Here is a 19,542-nt window from a genome sequence, read left to right as displayed (position 1 = left end):
GCTGCTCTGTGCCACGCTGGCTCCAGGCATGCCAGCCTCTGCTCCTTTTCAGGGGCTGCGAGCAGCCCTCCAAGGCTCCTCACATATGGTTCTTTGGTGAATTAAATAATTAAGTAAAAGTGAAAGAAAGTGAAAGTGTAAGTCGCTCAGTCGTGTCTGACTCTTTGCGACCCCATGGGCTATACAGTCCACGGAATTCTCCAGGCCAGAATACTGGAGTGGGTAGTGTTTCTCTTCTCCAAGGGATCTTCCCAACCCAGAGATTGAACCCAGGTCTCCCACATTGCAGGCAGATTCTTTATCAGCTGAGCCACAGGAGAAGCCCAAGAATACTGGAGTGGGTAGCCGATCCCTTCTCCAGGGGATCTTCCCAGCCCAGGATAATTAATTAAACCCTGAATTAAATCCCAGGGGTTCCAAGACAGTTCCAAGCAAAGAGCTTCAGATGATGGTAGTTCGTTGGTCCCCAGACAAGCAGAACTGAGTCACTGTAGCAGCTACCTTTATTTATTTCTTGATCATGCCACAGGGCATGTGAGATCCTAGTTCTCCAACCAAGGATCGAACCCATGGCCCCTTGCAGTGGAAGCACTGGAAATGCAGTCTTTTTTGCTTTTGTTTTTAAATAAGTTGTTTTTTTTTTTTAAGTATTTTTGGCCACACCCTGCAGCATGGGGGATCTTTGTTCTGCCCCCCAAACTAAGGGTTGAAGCCAAGCCCTTTGTTGGAAGGAAGGCAGAATCTTAACCACTGGACCGCCAGGGAAGTCAGCCGCTGCCTTTAGCCGGAGCAGGGGTTAGGGAGTTGCCCTGACCTGTAAGATTCGCCCGTCTTCCAGGACCTGCAGCCGTGGGCTTGGGGAGAAAGGCAGCCCATTCTGGAGCCACGAGATGGTGGGCGCAGGGTTGCCCAGGGCTGGGCAATACAGGCTGACGGTGCTGTTGGCATTGACGGTCACCTCCTCTACAAGCTCCTCCGTTTCACCCAGGATCACGGGTGGGGCTGGGGGCGGGGAGAAGAGGGTGAGGAGTGGGCAGCCCCCTTGGGAAAGGCCCCAGGAGGAGCGGGGTGTGGAGGCGAGAGCTCTTGGTGCCAGGTGCTGGCTGGGGCTCCTTGAACCCTGCCCACCAAGCCCTTCCAAGCCCTGAGATGGCTGAGGAATCCAGGCCACAGAGAGGGCTGTGGTTCACTCAGGGTCACACCGCTAGCAAGCAGCTCATGTGTGCTGAGTCACTCAGCCGTGTCCAGCTCCACAATCTCATGGACCGTAAGCCCACCAGGCTCCCCTGTCCCTGGGGTTCTCCAGGCAAGAACGCCGGAGTGGGTAGCCATTCCCTTCACCAGGGGATCTTCCCGACCAGAGGACGGAACCCATGTCTCCTGCCTTGCAGGCAGACTGTCTACCGTTTGAGCCACCAGGGAAGCCCCAGAAGCAGCTCACTTGGAATCCGAACCCAGTCCGGTTTGGTTTCAGGGTCCGAGCTTGTAAGCCCTGCGTCATCCACTTTGGAGAACGGCAGGACTACAGCTGCTCTCTACTTGGCCCCCTTCTGGGGGGCCCTCACGGGGCCTTAGACCTGAGCCCGCTCCCTGCCGCCCGCCCCCAGGCTGGGCCACTCACTCAGCACCAGCAGCTCGTAGTGTAGCCAGTCCTCACCCGCCTCGTTGGAGGCCCTGCATGAGTACCTTCCCGCATCCTCCGCCCGCACCAGGGGGATCTGCAGGACCCGGCCTCCTGCAGGGACATGGGGGTAGACAGAGGTCTCAGTGAGAACCAAGAAACCTGCTCTTCCCCCTGGAGGGGGCCCGGGACACATCACCGCCCCGCTCCCCACACTTCATCTGTGACACGCAGAGAAGCACCTGCTGTGCCCGGGGCCACGGTCGGTCGAGAGGGTCAGTTAAAGCGGTAACGGCTTGCTCTGCACCAGGCCCCAGGCTCAGCACGTCCCGGCCTCCCACTGGGTGCTGCCACTACTCCCATCTTACAGATGGAAAATCTGAGGCTTCCTAAGAGTACCTGGCAGGGCTGAGCCCAGCCCCTCGATGAAGGCAGAGAGCTTGGCACAAGCCTGTGCAGAGTCTCTCAGGAGGCTGTAGTGGTTGGAGGTGGGGGCTCTTGAGGGGCGTCACCTGGGACCCTCTGTGATCGAGAGCCAGCCAGGACCAGACTCTGGCATCGAGGGGGGCTGGAACTGGTGTCTAGCAGGAGCGGGGTTCGGGTCACTGTGTGCTCAGGATCCTGGGTTGCAGGGTGGCCAACCCAAGATGTGATGGGCTGTGAGCAGGGTTAGAAGCAGGGGCTCATTATATGCAGAGCCAAGGGGTGGTAGCCTGGGCTGGGGAGGCCGTGGCCATGGTCAGGGGAGAGGTCACTTAATGTGTGAGATTAATCTATGATCAGGGCCAGAATTAAGGTCAGTGGTGACTATGACCACTGTGTGCCCAGGATTAGGGGCTCTGTGGCCAGGGTCAGAGGCCAGTGGTGGGATTGGGGGGTCAGCATTGTGACTGAGCTCTCTGTGGCCCCAGGTCAGAGGGCAGTGGCCAGGTTAAGGGGTCAATAACATCTTTCTGTAAGCACTGCCTCTCCCAGATCTCCAAGGGGTCGCCTTCTTTCACAAGCACCAAAGTCCAAACCCTGCCATGACTGTTCATCCTACCCACCTCATCCTTCCCTCTACCACCGGCGTCACCACGGACCCACGCCTGGCAGGCCACCGTGTGACCGCAAGCCAGGCGACCACCCTAGCAGGGCTCTGTGTCTGGGACTCCTCCCAGTCCTGGACCCCGCCGGGGAAGCCAGGCCTTTCTAAGCCCCATCCCCAGAGCCCTTTAATTCAAAGCCATCCGTAAAGAACTATGCTAAGACAAAGCAGTTGTTTAGGCAGGACACGGAAGCAAGTTAGATGCCCATCAACTGATGAGTGAATAAAAAACATGTGGTACATAAGCACAATGGAATGTTACTCAGCCATAAAAAAGAAGGGATTTGAGTCAGTTCTAGCAAGGTGAATGAACCTAGAGCTTGTTATATACATAGTGAATTAAGTCAGAAAGAGAAAAACAAATATGGTATATTAACGCATATATATGGGATCTAGAAAAATGATACTGATGAACCCATTTGTGGGGAAGGAATGGGGACACAGATGTAGAGAATGGACTTGTGGACACAGTGGGGGAGGCAGAAAGTGAAGCCGCTTAGTTGTGTCCGACTCTTTGCGACCCCATGGACTGTAGGCCACCAGGCTCTCTGTCCATGGGATTCTCCAGGCAAGAATACTGGAGTGGGTTGCCATTTCCTTCTCCAGGGAATCTTCCCGACCCAGGGATTGAACACAGGTCTCCCACACTGCACGCAGGCGCTTTAACCTCTGAGCCACCAGGGAAGCCCAGGTGGGACAAATGGAGAAAGTAGCATCAGCATAAATACAAAATATCCACGAGATAGATAGCTGGTGAGAAGTTGCTATGTAGCACAGGGAGCCCAGCCTGGTGCGCGGTGAGACCTGGAGGGATGCAGTGGGGGAGGGGAGGAGGCCTGGGAGGGAAGGCTGTACTGTATGATTATGGCTGATTCACGTTTTGCATGGCAGAAACCAGTACAACACTGCCAAAATTAAAAATGTTTTAAATATCAAAAAAGAAAAAGTGTTTATGTTCTTAACAAAAAAGCAAGTAACTTTAAAAGATTCTTTACCAACTGAGCTCTCAGGGAAGCCCAACTTTAAATAAACAAATATGTAAAGCAGGAAAAAGACATAAGAAGGTCACAGGACAACCTGAAGGGGTGGGAGGTGGGAGGCAGACTCAAGAGGGAGGGACATACGTATGTTTACCGCTGAGTCGTGTTGATTCGAGTTGATTATATGGCGGAAAGCAACACAATGTTGTAAAGCAACTGTCCTCCAATTAAAAATAAATAATTTTTTTTTTAAGGTCACATGAGCCATGATCTTGGATCCTGGGTGGGCATCAGAGCCCCATGAGAGCTTCTTCAACATTTGGGGTCTTAATAAAGGAACTGCCCCCTCCCCCCGGAAAAAGGGGCCAGGACATTACAGATCTCGAAGCCCAGAGGCGGGCGTGGTGCAGATGAGGACCTCTGTTCTAACCAGAGGCAGAAGGGGATCCTGTTCTTGCCTTCAAACTAGTAAAGGACTTCTAGCCCCAGTTTATGAAAGGCGGCTGAGGTCCAGAGTGGTCAGATGCCCTGCCGGGGTCAGACAGCAAGCAGCAGGCCGGAGACCTCAGGCCGCAGCGAAAGGAGAGGAGGCCAGCTCTGGTGTGGGAGTGACCCCGGCGCCTGCCTGTACAAGGCCCGCACTTCCACGCAGCCCCGGCCTACCTTGCAGAATAGACACCCCGTCCTCGATGGAGAGGGGGTGGTCCTCCCTGAACCAGGTAAGCTCCGGGGTTGGCACCGCATTGGTGTCGCAGTAGAGGTAGGCGGGGTTGTTCTCCAAGACCTCCCGGTATTCCGTCACCCCACCCCGGGCCTCTTCTTCCCGGAACGGGGTCTCAAAGACTGCAGTGGCATCGCTTTTGTGGAACATGGGGGGTACTGGGGAGCAGGGACAAAGCCGTCAGGACACACCATTGAGAGATGGGCATGAAGCTCTGCTCAGAGATTCCCGTCCCAGCCTCCCCCGGGCAGGGATATCCCACCATTCGAGCCAATCCCTTCCATCAAAGCAGTTTTTGTTTTTGTTTTTTAATGGTCTTTTTTCTTCATTATCAGCTATTTTTTTTTAAGATCTTTTTTTCTGATGCAGACCATTTTTTAAAAGTCTTTAGTGAATCTGTTACAATATTGCTTCTGTTTTATGCTTTGGTTTTTTTGGCCACGAGGCCTGTGGGATCTGAGTTCTCGGACCAGGAACCCACACCTGCTGCATTGGAAGGGGAAGTCTTAACCACTGGATCACCAGGAACGTTCCCTGATCACCCATATTTTACAAGGATAAAACTAAGGCCTGGGGGGCAGTGATGTCCCGGTCCCCAGGTCAGTTCATGAAAGAGCCCAGGCCAGGGTTCAGGGGGGCCAGACGTACAGACAGCAATGAGAACAGAGCCCTCCTGCCAGGCCTCCCCAGAAGCACTGACATCCCCCAAGTCCCACTGACCCCCGCCCTGTGGCCCCACTCACCCTGGATGAGCACGTTGAAGTCCTGGTCATCCTCGCCTGCCACGTTGGTGGCCACGCACAGGTATCGCCCAGAATCCGAGACCTGCGTGGGCTGGATCTGGAGCAGCCGTCCTCCACCGAGGATGCGGACACGCAGGTTGGGGGTCACGGGCTGGAGGTGGAAAGAGGGGGGACGGAGGTCAGGACTGAGGGGTAGAAAGCACCCAGATAAGTGTACTTACATTTTCACATGATTTTTAAAACACCACACAAAGTGGTCAGAGCACCCTGACAATTCTGTAACACCAGACCCACAGAACATAAAAATCAGAAGAGAATTCAGTGAGTGAATATAGGGTTTCATGTTTATGAGACTTGTTTTCTATAAAGAGTTGAACTTCTTATTAAAATATAAAGGACGGGGCAGGGCCCAGGACAGCTCTGGGGCCTGCTGCTATGACTGCCTTTTCTGGAAGGTTCTGCGGATGACGGGGATCCAGACTGAGAACCTGAGGCCACCAGGGGCTCCTGATCTTACCTGTCCGTCCTTGTACCAGCTGATGGTGGGCGGGGGCACGGCCCAGCACTCACACTCCAGGGTCAAAGTGCTATTGACCTTGGTCTTCACTTCCTTCACGCTGACCTCCCCCAAGGGGTCATCTTTGGAGATGGAAGGGGGAACTGAAAACCATAAAGGAGTCTGAAGAGCAGGCCGGGAGAAGAGGTGTTGAGACCCTACACTCCCCCTGGCCCCTAGGCCCATCCCAGAAATTGGGGGCTGGCTCCCCAGAGTAGAGGAACAGAGAGCCTGGAAGCCCACCTGCTCCTGGGAAGAGATGGTTATGGGACAGGGCAGGTCTGAGGCAGGAGAATTCCTGGGGTGACCTCTGGGGACCCTTCCGGGGGTACCAGGTCTCCAGCTGTGGGCGCTATTATTGCACTGCAGTGTGAGAATTCCTGGGGTGACCTCTGGGGACCCTTCCGGGGGTACCAGGTCTCCAGCTGTGGGTGCTATTATTGCACTGCAGTGTGAGTGGCAGAGGAAGCCAGGACTGCTGTGGGTCTAGGCATGCACGTGGCCCTGTCCTAACTCACTGGATCCCTCCTCCTAAGCTCTAGGCCCTGAATGAACCGAGCTGGCCTGGCTGGCCAGGGACCATCAGAGGAGACAAGCCACGTGAAGGCACCCGGGGTGTCCAGTGCAGCCCCGGCTTTCCCGGGCAGCCTCCTGCCCCTCCAGCTGGTGCCCTGGAGGGGCCCTGACTCACTGAGGACTTCCACGTGGTAGTTCTTCACGGCCTCGCCCAGCTCGTTGGTGACCACGCAGGTGTACTGGCCCGCGTCTTCCTTCTGGGCATTCAGGATCTGCAGCCCGTGGGTGCCTGCTTGGGGTAGGGCAGCGGTCAGGGTCACCCCCTGGTTCCCTGCCTCTGACCCAGCCTGAAGACGTGTCACCTGCTCCCCGCCTCTTTGCCCCCCCATCCCCTCGAGGGCATCACCTGGGAGCAGCTGGATGTTGTTCGAGGCCTCAAAGGGGGCCCCGTCCTTCATCCAGGTGATGGTGGGGGAGGGAAAGGCCAGGGCCTCGCAGATCAGAGAGATAGGGTTGTTGATGGTCACGGTCACCTCCTCGTCCACGCTGTCCTCCGTCACTCCCAGGATGGTGGGAACCACTGCGGTGGGGCAAGGGGTGTGCTCCTGAACAGGGATCCCCCACCCTGAGCCCGAGGACCCAGGAAAGTCTGAGACCCTGGTGCTGGGCTTCGGAGCTGTTGTTTGCATTACACAGATGGGAAACGAGGCTCAGAGGAACCACGTCCTGGGCGGCCAGACTTCAATTCAAGCCTTGGTGGCCCAGAGCCCAGGCTCTCCCTTGCTAAGCAATATCATAGGGGAAGCTGGCCTCTGTCTCCCCAGTGGGCTCTTAACATCCATGCGTGTGCAGGCTCAGTTGTGTCCAACTCTTTATGACCCCGTGGACTGCAGCGTGTCAGGCTCCTCTGTCCACGGGATTTCTCAGGCAAGAACACTGGAGTGGGTTGCCATTTCCTCCTCCAGGGGATCTCCCCGACCCAGGGATAGAACCCCGTCTCCTGAGTCTCCTGCATTGGCAGGCAGATTCTTTACCACTGCGCCACCTGGGAAGCCCCTCTTAACATCCAGACATCTGCTCATTTAACCAGCATCTTCCCAGTTCTGTGTGTGGTTCCAGTTTGTACCCTGCTCTGAGCAGAGGTGGGGGTGGAGTTCTGTTTTCTGCTGAGTAGAATAGCTCTGCTTTCATTGGTCCCCAAATATTCTCTTTCCACTCCTGCTGGGGACCCTCCTTTTTACCAACACGCAGTTTATTTTATTTTTTACTAATTAATTTTGGCTGCCCTGGGTCTTTGTTGCCACGGGCGGGCTTTCTCTAGCTGTGGCGAGCAGTAGCTAGTCTCTAGTTACACTATGCAAGCTTCTCTTTGCGGTGGCTTCTCCTGTAGCAGACCTCGGGTTCTAAGGTGTGCAAGCCCAGTAATTGCAACTTGCAGGCTCTAGACCTTGGGCTCATAGCTGTGGCACGCAGGGTTAGTTGCCTCAGACCACGTGGAATCTTCCAAGAGCAGGGATTGAACCTGAGTCCCTTACATTGGCTGGCAGATGCTTAACCACTGGACCTCTAGGGAAGTTTTGTGCTGTGCGTGCTAAGTTATTTCAGTCATGCCTGACTCTTTGTGACCCCATGGACTGCAGCCCGCCAGGCTCATCGGTCCATGGGATTCTCCAGGCAACAATACTGGAGTAGGTTGCCATGCCCTCCTCCAGGGGATCTTCCTGACCCACGGATCAAACCCGGGTCTCCCACATTGCAGGTGGATTCTTTACCGCTGAGCCATCTGGGAAGTCCTACCAACAGCATTTTGAGAAACAGATCTGTCTAATCCTCTAGAGCCCTGTTTCTCCTAATGAGACAGCTCATGCTGATGGCTCTTGGGAGAAGGACTCCCTGGGTGTAAGCCCCCACCCTGAGGCCTGGAGTCTTGTCACCTCCCTAAGCCTCACAGCGTCATTGGTGACCGGGGGACAAGCACATCTCCCACCTCCTAGGGTTTCTGTAAAGATTCAGATAGTCAGCGTGACTCCCTGGTGGTCCAGTGGTTAGGACTCTGCCTTCCAGTGCACGGGGTTTGGCTTCGATCCCTAGTTGAATAACTAAGATCCCACGTGCTGCGGGGTGCGCCCCTCCTCCCCCATTCAACTAATCAGGCCTGTCCAAATGCCTGGCTTGTGGTAGATGTTTAGCCAATATACCTGCTATTATTACTTTTGTTGTTGCTGACATGGAAGAAACAAAAGTAAAGTGCTTTGTGGGAAGCTGCCTGTAAGGAGGTGGTCACCTTGGTTTTCCCTTCTGCTTGAACCTAGGGTCACCAGGAGATGTTCGGCACTTACCCAGGACGCTAAGCTGGAAATGCTTGGTCTTCTCCCCTATGGCATTGGCTGCAACGCAGGAGTAGTGGCCCGTGCTAGACAGGTTGGCCTGGAGGACCCACAGGAAGGCTCCATCTGGAGAAACGTGGTGGGTGTCTCCACTAGCTAGGGGTCGGCCGTCTTTGAACCATGTGACCTTGGGCTGTGGGTGGCCTGTATGCAGAGGGGAGAGGCAGGTGAAATGATTCAGCAGGTTTTGACCAGGTCAAACCAGAGGTCAGAGGCTGCTCCGAGATGGGGTGGGAGACATCGTTCTCCATGTCAGTCCAGAGGCCCATACGGCAGGGCAAGACACAGAAGCAGCCATCACACCTGGCCTGGACCCTTTCCTATGTGATTCGGTTACTGTTTCCTTTCCCAGGTTGTGGGCAGGGATGGCTTGGTACAGACAGGCAGAACATAAAGGCAAATTATTCCTTCCATCCATCCATCCATTGTCCATTCATTCATCTACCCATCATCTACCCATCCATTCATCCATTCACCTACCCATCTACCTATCCATCCACCCAGTCACCAACCCATCCATCTACCCATTCATCAACCCATCCATCCATTCATTAATCTATCCATCTACTCATCCATTCATCTACCCACCCCACCCCATCCATCCTTTTATCCATTCATACATACACACATTCACCCATTTATCCATCCATCCATTCATCCATCTCTCCCAGGCCACAAGCATTAATGGGAGCTTACTTTGCCAGGCACTTGGGGAACCACGGTGACAAGATAGTTCTTGGTTCTCATGGAGCTCAGAGCCTGGCTAGGGTAGACAGATGTCATAAGGCCACTATGGCCAAGGGTGGTCAATGCTGGGACAAGGGAGAACTAGGACCTTGTAGGAGAACAGCCGAGAAATGCCTCCAGAAAGAATGAAGAGACCCAGTTGTGGATGTGACTGGTGATGGAAGTAAAGTCTGATGCATAAAGAACAGTATTGCATAGGAACCTGGAATCAAGGTCCATGAATCAAAGAAAATTGGAAGTGGTCAAACAGGAGATGGCAAGAGTGAACATCGACATTTTAGGAATCAGCGAACTAAAATGGACTGGAATGGGTGAATTTAACTCAGATGACCATTATATCTACTACCGTGGGCAAGAATCCCTTAGAAGAAATGAAGTAGCCCCCATAGTCAATAAAAGAGTCCGAAATGCAGTACTTGGATGCAATCTCAGAAACGACAGAATGATCTCTGTTTGTTTCCAAGGCAAACCATTCAATATCACAGTAATCCAAGTCTATGCCCTGACCACTAATGCTGAAGAAGCTGAAGTTGAACAGTTCTATGAATATCTACAAGACCTTCCAGAACTAACAGCCAAAAAAGAATTCCTTTTCATTATAGGGGACTGAAATGCAAAAGTAGGAAGTCAAGAGATACCTGGAGTAATAGGCAAATTTGGCCTTGGAGTACAAAATGAAGCAGGGCAAAGGCTAACAGAGTTTTGCCAAGAGAACACACTGGTCATAGCAAACACCCTCTTCCAACAACACAAGAGACAACTCTGCACATGGACATCACCAGATGATCAATAACAAAATCAGATTGATTATATTCTTTGCAGCCAAAGATGGAGAAGCTCTATACAGTCAGCAAAAACAAGACTGGGAACGACTGTGGCTCAGATCATGAACTCCTTATTGCCAAATTCAGACTTAAATTGAAGAAAGTAGGGAAAACCACTATACCATTCAGGTATGACCTAAATCAAATCCCTTATGATTATACAGTGAAGTGAGAAACAGATTCAAGGGATTAGTTCTGATAGACAGAGTGTCTGAAGAACAATGGACTGAGGTTTGTGACATTGAATAGGAGGCAGTGATCAAGGCCATTGCCAAGAAAAAGAAATGCAAAAAGGGCATGGTTGTTTGAGAAGGCCTTATAAGTAGCTGATAAAAGAAGAGAAGTGAAAGGCAAAGGAGAAAAGGAAATATACACCCATCTGAATGCAGAGTTCCAAAGAACAGCACGGAGAGCTAAGAAAGCTTTCCTCAGTGATCAGTGCAGAGAAATAGAGGAAAACAACAGAATGGGAAAGACTAGAGATCTCTTCAAGAAAATTAGAGATACCAAGGGAACATTTCATGCAACAATTGGCACAATAAAGGACAGAAACAGTATGGACCTGCCAGAAGCAGAAGATATGAAGAAGAGGTGCCAACAATACACAGAAGAACCATACAAAAAAGATCTTCACGACCCAGATAATCACATCACTCACCTAGAGCCAGACATCCTGGAATGCAAAGTCAAGTGGGCCTTAGGAAGCATCACCATGAGCAAAGCTAGTGGAGGTGATGGAAATCCAGTTGATCTACTTCAAACCCTACAAGAGGATGCTGTGAAAGTGCTGCACTCAATATGCCAGCAAATTTGGAAAACTCAGCAGTGGCCACAGGACTGGAAAAGGTCAGTTTTCATTCCAATCCCAAAGAAAGGCAATGCCAAAAAATGCTCAAAATACCACCCAATTGCACTCATCTCACGCTAGCAAAGTAATGCTCAAAGTTCTCCAAGCCAGGCTTCAACAATATACAAAACATGAATTTCCAGATGTTCAAGCTGGTTTTAGAAAAGGCAGAGGAACCAGAGATCAAATTGCCAACATCTGCTGGATCATCAAAAAACAAGAGAATTCCAGAAAAACACCTACTTCTGCTTTATTGACTATGCCAAAGCCTGTGACTGTGTGGATCACAATAAACTGTGGAAAATTCTGAAAGAGAAGGGCATACCAGCCCACCTGACCTGCCTCCTGAGAAATCTGTATGCAGGTCAAGAAGCAACAGTTAGAACTGGACATGGAAAAACAGACTGGTTCCAAATTGAGAAAGGAGTACATCAAGGCTGTATATTGTCACCCTGCTTATTTAACTTACATGCAGAGTATATCATGAGAAACGCTGGACTGGATGAAGCACAAGCTGGAATTAAGATTGCCAGAAGAAATGTCAATAACCTCAGAAATGCAGATGACACCACCCTTATGGCAGAAAGTGAAGAGGAACTAAAAAGTATCTTGATGAAAGTGAAAGAGGAGAGTGAAAAAGTTGGCTTAAAGTTCAACATTGAGAAAACTAAGATCATGGCATCCAGTCCCATCGCTTCATGGCAAATAGATGGGGAAACAATGGAAACAGTGAGAGACTATTTTTTTGGGCTCCAAAATCACTGCAGATGGTGACTGTAGCCATGAAATTAAAAGACGCTTGCTCCTTGGAGGAAAAGTTATGACCAACCTAGACAGCATATTAAAAAGCAGAGACAGTACTTTGCCAACAAAGGTCCATCTAGTCAAAGCTATGGTTTTTCCAGTAGTCGTGTATGGATGTGAGAGTAGGACCATAAAGAAAGCTGAGTGCAGAAGAATTGGTGCTTTTGAACTGTGGTGTTGAGAAGATTCTTGAGAGTCCCTTGGACTGCAAGGAGATCCAACCAGTCCATCCTAAAGGAGATCAGTCCTGGGTGTTCATTGAAAGGACTGATGCTGAAGCTGAAACTCCAATATTTGGCCACCTGATGCAAAAAATTGACTCACTGCAAAAGACCCTGATGCTGGGAAAGATTGAAGGCAGGAAGAGAAGGGGACGACAGAGGATGAGATGGTTGGCTGGCTGGCATCACTGACTCAACGGACGTGAGTTTGAGCAAGCTCCTGGAGTTGGTGATAGACAGGGAGGCCTGGAGTGCTGCAGTCCTTGGGGTCACAAAGAGTCCGACATGACTGAGCGACTGAACTGAACCAAACTGAGGACCTTGGAGGCTGAGCTCCGCAGTCAGATGAGTAGGGAAGAGTGTTTGTGGCAGAGGCATAGAGAGTGAAAAGTCCAAGATGCCAAGAGACACTTTGCAGGGAACAGCAGGGTAGTGGGCCGGCACGCCAGATCTCTGAGGACCCCCTCCTTCCCACAGCTGCCTCTTCACCCTCCTCCAGTCTGCTGTGTGTCCCTTACCTGAGACGTTGCACCTCAGCTGGGCCGTCTCCCCCTCGGGGACCTTGACTGCCTCCTCCAGGTCCTCCTTCTCAATACTGGGAGGAACTGCGAGAAGCAGGGAGGACAGACGCTCACTGACTGGGCCGAACAGCCACGGAGCAGGAAGCCAAGCGCCCACAGGATCTGTCTTCCTCCCCATTCCCTCACACCTGTTGCCATGGGGCAGGGGGTCTAATAAAAATTTGCAGCTGGCTGAGACAAATACCAGTGCCACTGGGAGAAGGCCCCAATCAGAGGAAGGCAGTTGGGTGGTATTGAAAATCTTTGCCCCCTTTCATCTTGGGTTGGTTCTGGATGTTTCTGGAAAGTTCTATGGCAGCCTCAGAGAAGAGGCTGCTGATGAGGCAAAGAAGACGAGGCTTGGTCTGTCCCTCCTGTCTGTACTGGGCCCACCCCCAGAGGCTCCCAGGCTGGGAGGAAGGATGGGTGGGCACCTGTGAGAACCGGGTGGTGACGTACCCAGGACCTCCACGCTGAAGTTCCTCCGTGCCTCCCCAGCCTTGTTGCTGGCCAAGCAGGAGTAGAAGCCTCTGTCCTGCTCCTGTGCCCGGGTCAGCTTCAGCATCCAGCCACCTGGGAAGTGGGAGAGTGGGCTCCAAGCACAGCTGTGAGCAGCCTTCTGTCCCTAGCTGAGCCCAGGCTGCCCACCGGGAAGAGGAGCACGCTGGGCAGTATATTTAGATGTTTATGTGTCTGCCTCCCACAGTGTTCCATTCCGCAGAGAGGGAAACTGAGACCCAGAGGGTCAGCAGATGGATGGAGCCCTCTGGACATTAGTCCTTGCTGTTGTTTAGTCGCTAAGTCGTGTCCAACTCTTTTGCAATCCCATGGACTACAGCCCGCAAGGCTCCTCTATCCATGGGATTTCCCAGGCAAGAAAACTGGAGTGGGTTGCCATTTCCTCCTCCGGAGGATCTTCCCAACCCAGGGACCAAGCCCTCATGTCCTGAATTAGCAGCTGAATTCTTTACCACTGCCACCAGGGAAGCCTGGATATTAGACCTACGCCAGGGTAAACTTCCCTTAAGCGTCCACGGTGACTCAGATGGTAAAGAATCTGCCTGTAATGTGGGAGACCTGGGTTCAATCCCTGGATTGGGAAGATCCCATGGAGGAAGGAATGGCAACCCACTCCAGTATTCTTGCCTGGAGAATTCCCATGGACGGAGGAGCCTGGTGGGCTACAGTCCACGGGGTTGCAAAGAGTTGGGCAAAACTGATAAGCACACATAAGCACAGGGTAAACTTGACCCTGTTCTAGTAAGAAGACTCTGTCACCTGGCTACCCTCTCTCCTGTGGACTGACTAGAGCTGAAAGCACAGCAGTGGTTTATGCAATCCTGGCTCAGATCAGAATCCCATTCTACTCTGATGGACCTGGTGCAAGTCCACCTTCTCCCAAGGACCTCTCAGAGGTGGTTCACTCAGAGGTGAACCAGTTCCTCTCAGAGGAACACAAGGATCTCCTAAGACCAGCCCAAGGAAAGCAGATATACAGGACTTGTCATCACGGCTACTCCTGCACCCAGGGCAGACATCACTAATCGATCACCAGGCTCCTTCCTGCTGGACCCAGATGAAATCTCTGAATTCATCTCATCTGATGAATATTGCAGCCCCTACCAAGTGACAGGAAGTGATACATGAGGGGAAACTTATTTACCATCCCAGCTTGGACTGCATGGAATAATTGATGGGTCATTGAGGCTGAGCTTCAGTGGGCCTGGAAGTCCCTGCAAGATTCTGATGGGATACTGCCTCCTAAGCCTCAGTTTCCCCATTTGTATTCCAGCAAGAACCTTCACAAACCAGCTTTGTGAAGAATATGAGTATTCAGAGAAGAAAGTGCTTGGATCAACATTTCTAAAAGTTTGCTACAGCTCCATGGGAGGTTATATAAGCTCCATGAGATTTTTTTTTTTTTTTAGCTACAGGACTTATCAGAACCTTGACTATGCAAATGGTTCCTGTGGGTCTCCAGGAAAACTGAACAGGAAGCCTTTTCCAGACTTATTTAAATCCTTTTTTTTTTTTCCTGGAGCACCTCATCTGACCAGTGTTTTGGGGTGCACTCTTGGGAGACTAACAACTGAAATGATTATCCCAACCATGCCGGGCAGGGCAGGATCAGAGATCACAGGCACGTGATGGACAGAGGCAGAAGCTGAGTATCAGACCTTACCTGCTAAGAGGTAGGTGTTCTCCCCAGGGCTGACGGGCTCCTCCCCGCGGAACCAGCGGACCTCTGGTGGTGGGACGCCCGTGGCTTCACAGAACAACGACAAGGGGTTGTGCAGGCTGGCTGTGACATTGGTCAGTGGGTCCAGGTCGCCGATGAGCTCTGGGGGCACTAGATACAGAGAAGAAGCCACGGTCAGGGTGCAGATGGGGGCTGTATGCTCTTTGCTGCCTCCCCACCGGCCTCCCCAAGCATTCCCACGGAAGGGGGTGAGTGGTGGCCACAGGCTGGACTCTGGCGTCAGGCTGAGGCCTCAGTTTCCCCGACCCCTCAGAGGACCGCCAGGAGAATCCGACAAGGACATGTGTGAAGCCCTTAGCTCAGACCCTGGTACGGAGCAAAACTGAGCAAAGGAGACAGAAATCAGAGCCAAGGGGAACACAGATGGGACCCCAGGTCAACACAGCAGAGTCCCCTTCAGAAAGGAAGCCCCACTCTATCAGGCAGGGACTGGTGGGTGAGGCCTGGGGTCCCAGCAATGCTGGCGATATGATGAGAAGAGCCTCCCTAAAGGACCCCTGCCCACCTCTCTCCTTGTCTCTTCCCACTCCCTGCCTCCACCCTGAGGTATGCAGTAGGAGCTCAGTAAAAGATTAGAACCAGGAGGCTGTTCTAGCTACTCTGCTCCAGGCCTCTGCAGAGTCTGTTCCCTCTGCCCAACATTCTTCCTCTCACCCCAGCTCCTGATGAACTCCAACTTAGCCTTTACATTTCACGTTTAAAAGTCACCTCCTATAGGAAGCTACCCTGACTTCCTAAGACAGATGACGGTCTAGCTGATCTCTTAGGAACGCTCAAATCCCAGCATCACATACAAACCATGCAGGATAAAGACTGCCCAGAATAGAGTAGGGAACAGCAAAGGAGAGAGAGAAAGGGGGACTTCCCTGGTGATCCAGTGGCTAAGACTCCAGGCTCCCAATGCAGGGGGGCCCAGGTTCCATCCCTGGTCAGGTAACTAGCTCCTCCCACATGTTGCAACTAAAGATCCTCCGGGTCTCAATTAAGTCCCAGTGCAGGCAAATAAGTAAACAAATAACTTTTTTAAGGCGGGGGAGAGAGGGAAGGTGGGAAGAGGGGAGGGGGATGAGGGCTCTTTGGAGCCTGTCCTGATTTTGAGAGCAGTGTTCGCAGCTTCCCCTGACAGCAGCCTTCGCCAAAGGCCTGGCTCCCGGCAATACAAGGAGGTGGCCCCAGGAACACGGAGTCTGAGGCCGCCATGCCCCTTCCTGCCCTCCTCCCGGAGGCTGCGGGTCCTTACCGAGCACTGAGAGCGAAAACCACCGCTCCGCCCTGCCGGCCTCGTTCTCGGCCACGCAGCTGTAGCGCCCGGCGTGGGCAGGGTGCGCCCGCTCCACGTGCAGACTCTGGCCGTGGTTCTGGAGCCGCAGGCCGGTCTGGGTCCCCACGGGCCACCCGTCCCGCTCCCACGTCACGCTGGGCGCGGGTTTCCCTGTGGCGTTGCATTCCAGGCTGGCCTCCTCGTCCTGAACGACGGACACGTCCGCGTAGGGCTCCGCGGGGCCGGCAATCTGCGGGGGAACTGGGGTGGGGAGAAAGCACGTCGTGGGGGGCGGTAAAGGGGGCCGTTGGGCACCAGCCTCAGGCCAGGCTCTGGGCTCGCCTCCATCTGGCCTGTGTACCCACTGCCTCTCGCTGGCCGTGTGACCTTAGCCAGGTGAGCTCACCTGCCCAGGCCTCCACTTTACATCTCTATAATAGGATCACCACGGTACCCCAGCCCCCTCTCCCATACCCTGGGAATCACGGGAGGGCCTGCCCTTTGGACAATGAGCTCACAGCACGGTGCTGAAGATTTGTAAGGACTTTTCTTCCTTAGAAGCCAGGGGCTTCTGAACAGTTGTTAGGACTGGTGGTGGGGGTGGGGGATAGTTCCACAGGTGGGATTTTCCCCGAGACCTTAGACAGTAGTTTTCTTGGTTTTATTTTCTAGAATGATTTTTATAAGGCCGAGATATTTAATTTTATCCCCCATAGGATAAGTAGATGGAAACTTTTGTTTCCATCACATATGGGAACTTCATATCAATTTTACATTTCTTTAGTTTCCAGCTGTTTCAAGCTGTGGTTTCCCTTTTCTCTCAGGGCCATTGGGAGTCTCTTGGCATCAAGCTGCTTGCTCTCTCATGGTCGGGAGCTATAAGAAGCTGACTTGGAGGGGGCAGTTAAAAGAGCAGTAATCTAAAGGGGGACAGGAGAATCCAGCTTCTGTCTTTGCTTGGGTTTTGCGGGGGTGAGGTCTGCCCTGCCAGGGTGCCTGGTTGCCCACCCTTCAGGCTGGCCCCTTCCAGCCCATCCCGCCCGGTCCAGGTCATCCCAGGCCGACTCACCGTACACCACCAGCTGCTGGTCCTGGCTGCTATTTCCAGCCACGTTGCTGCACTCACAGGTGTATGTTCCCTCCTGGGCTGGCTGGGCCTGTCCCAGATACAGCAGCTGCCCCACAGTGGACACCTGCCCAAGGCTGGCCCCCTCCCTGGGCAGGGGCTGACCTGGATGCATGAGAAAGAAGCCCCTGGTCCCTGATCCTTCCACCTTGGACATCTGTCCTCCCATCCATCCTGGCCAACTCCTGCTCATCCCGCAGATGCCCGCTAAATGTCACCTCCACCAGGAAGACTTCCCTGAGCACCAAATCTGATCCCAGAACCCCCTCTGATAACCCACAACTCTGAGCTTCTCCCCAACCCAGCTCTACCTACAGGTGGCACGTCTGAATCCCGCCCTGGCCTGGGCTGTCCTGGAGGGAAGACCCTGCCTCACTTTCCCCCTGGGGTCCTTGGAGGCTCTCCAGGGCCTGGCATATAATAGGGCTCAGTGAAAGCTATTGAGTGAATGACCCGTCTGTCTAGCTACAGTGGTGGCAGAAGGAGACCAAGCAGCAGGCACGCCTGGCAGCAAGGAGACCCCGGTGCAGGGAAGGGTTTTGTAACCCTGGAGGCACTAACCTCCATCACCCTGCACCTGTTCACAGAGGAGCAGCCCTCTGGGCCCCCGTCATCCAGCAGCACGTGTCCTGGCCGGGGGAGGGGCTCGGGTGGCCATACAATAGGCTCCCTCGCTCTTACATTCTATTCTCTGTCCACGCTGTCTCCCCTGGTGATCTCGGCTTGTCTCATCACTTCCGGATTTATTCTTAGCCCAGACCTCTCCTCTGAGCTCCAGACACCTCTGTCTGACTGCCCACTTAACATCTCATTTGGTGTCTAATGGATCTGAAAATTAAAATGCCGCAAACTCCCGGTCTGGCCCCATAAACCTGCCCTCAAAGCCTCTCCATCTCGGGGATGGTAGCAACTCTCTCGATTGCCAGGCCAAAACTTTGTCATCCTCAACTCCTCATTCTCCTTAGCCTCTCATCCCAGCCTCATCCCCTCATCCCCTCATCAGGACATCCTGGCAGCATCACCTCTGAAATGCATCCAGAAGACTATGGCCCCCTCTCAATACCTCCTTGCTACCCACCTAGTCCAGGTGCCAGTTTCTCTTGCCTGGAGTCCTTGCAGAAGCCCCCTCACTGGCCTCCTGCTCCCACCCTTTCTCCCAATGGTTTGTTCTTATCATGCTGGCAGGAACCTGCTAAGTACAAACCAGATTGTGTCCCTCCTTTTTCCAGACTCCTAAAACAGCCCATTTCACTCAAGGTAAAACCTGGGACCCTTACAACAGCCTTTGACCCAGCCATCATAGCTCATGTGACCATCTCGAGCTGAATCTGCTGCCGCCCCACAGACCGATCTGTTGTTCTTCAAACAGGCTTGACTCACCCCTGCCCCAGGGCCTTTGCACCTGCTATCACCTCTGCCCGGAATGCTTTTCCCTAGAGTCGTCTCATGTTCATTCCTCACCTTTCTTCATGTCTGCTTGGTCAAAGGTCCCTGACCACTCAACTTAAAATCACAAGCCCCACCCCTCCCCCAGCAATCTTCTCTTTCTTGGCTTATATTTTTTCTATAGCCTTTATCACGTCAGGTATTAAGTCATTTTACAGGCACACCTCAGAAATAGCAGTTTCAGTTCCAGACAACCGCAATAAAGCAAGTATCGAAATGAAGCGAGTCACATGAATTCTTGGTTCCCCGGTGCATATATGTTGATACTATAGTCTGTTAAGTGTGCAATATTATGTGAAAAGAAAACAATGTACATAGCTTAATTAAAAATATTTTAAAATGCTAACCATCATCTGAACCTTCAACAAGTCATAAGCTTTCTTCAATAGAAACATCAGAGATCACTGGTCACAGATCACCATAACAGACTTAATAATAACAATGAAGTCATAAATACTGTGAGCATTATCAGAATGTGACAGAGACCCAAAGTGAGCAAATACTATTGGAAAAATGACACCAATAGACTTTTTGGAGGCAGGGTTGCCATAAACCTTCAATTTGTAAAATACATAACGCCTGTGAAACTCTAAACACAGTGCATTAAAACAAGGTATCTCTGTACTCATTTCTTATTTATTATCTGACTGTCTCAATCCACTGCTGCATTTCTAGCACCTAGAATGATGCCTGGTACAGACAGGCTCTCAATAAATACTAGTTAAATGAATGAATTCCAAATATTCACTGAACATCTGTTTTGTATCAGGCACTGCTAAGCCACTGCTAAATTCCCAGACATTGCCTCCCGGGACTCAGGGCTCATGGAGGAGCA

At 52.3% G+C, this 19,542-nt stretch overlaps 1 protein-coding gene across 2 annotated transcripts in view; it reads right to left on the bottom strand.

Moving 5' to 3' along the window:
* Positions 1-19,542, bottom strand: part of HMCN2 (hemicentin 2) — a 185,613-nt gene that overhangs the window by 47,120 nt on the left and 118,951 nt on the right. For both annotated transcript variants that reach the window (XM_043469851.1, XM_043469852.1), the window contains exons 44-56: positions 17,205-17,366; positions 16,115-16,396; positions 14,797-14,964; positions 13,074-13,187; positions 12,573-12,659; positions 8,564-8,755; positions 6,631-6,804; positions 6,400-6,513; positions 5,670-5,812; positions 5,153-5,303; positions 4,352-4,567; positions 1,622-1,735; positions 815-1,002 (exon numbers count right to left, since the gene is read on the bottom strand). In XM_043469851.1, the coding sequence (XP_043325786.1) occupies positions 815-1,002; positions 1,622-1,735; positions 4,352-4,567; positions 5,153-5,303; positions 5,670-5,812; positions 6,400-6,513; positions 6,631-6,804; positions 8,564-8,755; positions 12,573-12,659; positions 13,074-13,187; positions 14,797-14,964; positions 16,115-16,396; positions 17,205-17,366 (2,105 nt within the window). The remainder of the gene's footprint in view (positions 1-814; positions 1,003-1,621; positions 1,736-4,351; positions 4,568-5,152; positions 5,304-5,669; positions 5,813-6,399; positions 6,514-6,630; positions 6,805-8,563; positions 8,756-12,572; positions 12,660-13,073; positions 13,188-14,796; positions 14,965-16,114; positions 16,397-17,204; positions 17,367-19,542) is intronic.

The sequence above is a fragment of the Cervus canadensis genome, chromosome 5 (assembly GCF_019320065.1).
Source record: "Cervus canadensis isolate Bull #8, Minnesota chromosome 5, ASM1932006v1, whole genome shotgun sequence".
NCBI lineage: Eukaryota > Metazoa > Chordata > Mammalia > Artiodactyla > Cervidae > Cervus > Cervus canadensis.
This window is presented reverse-complemented; position numbering and strand designations above follow the sequence as displayed.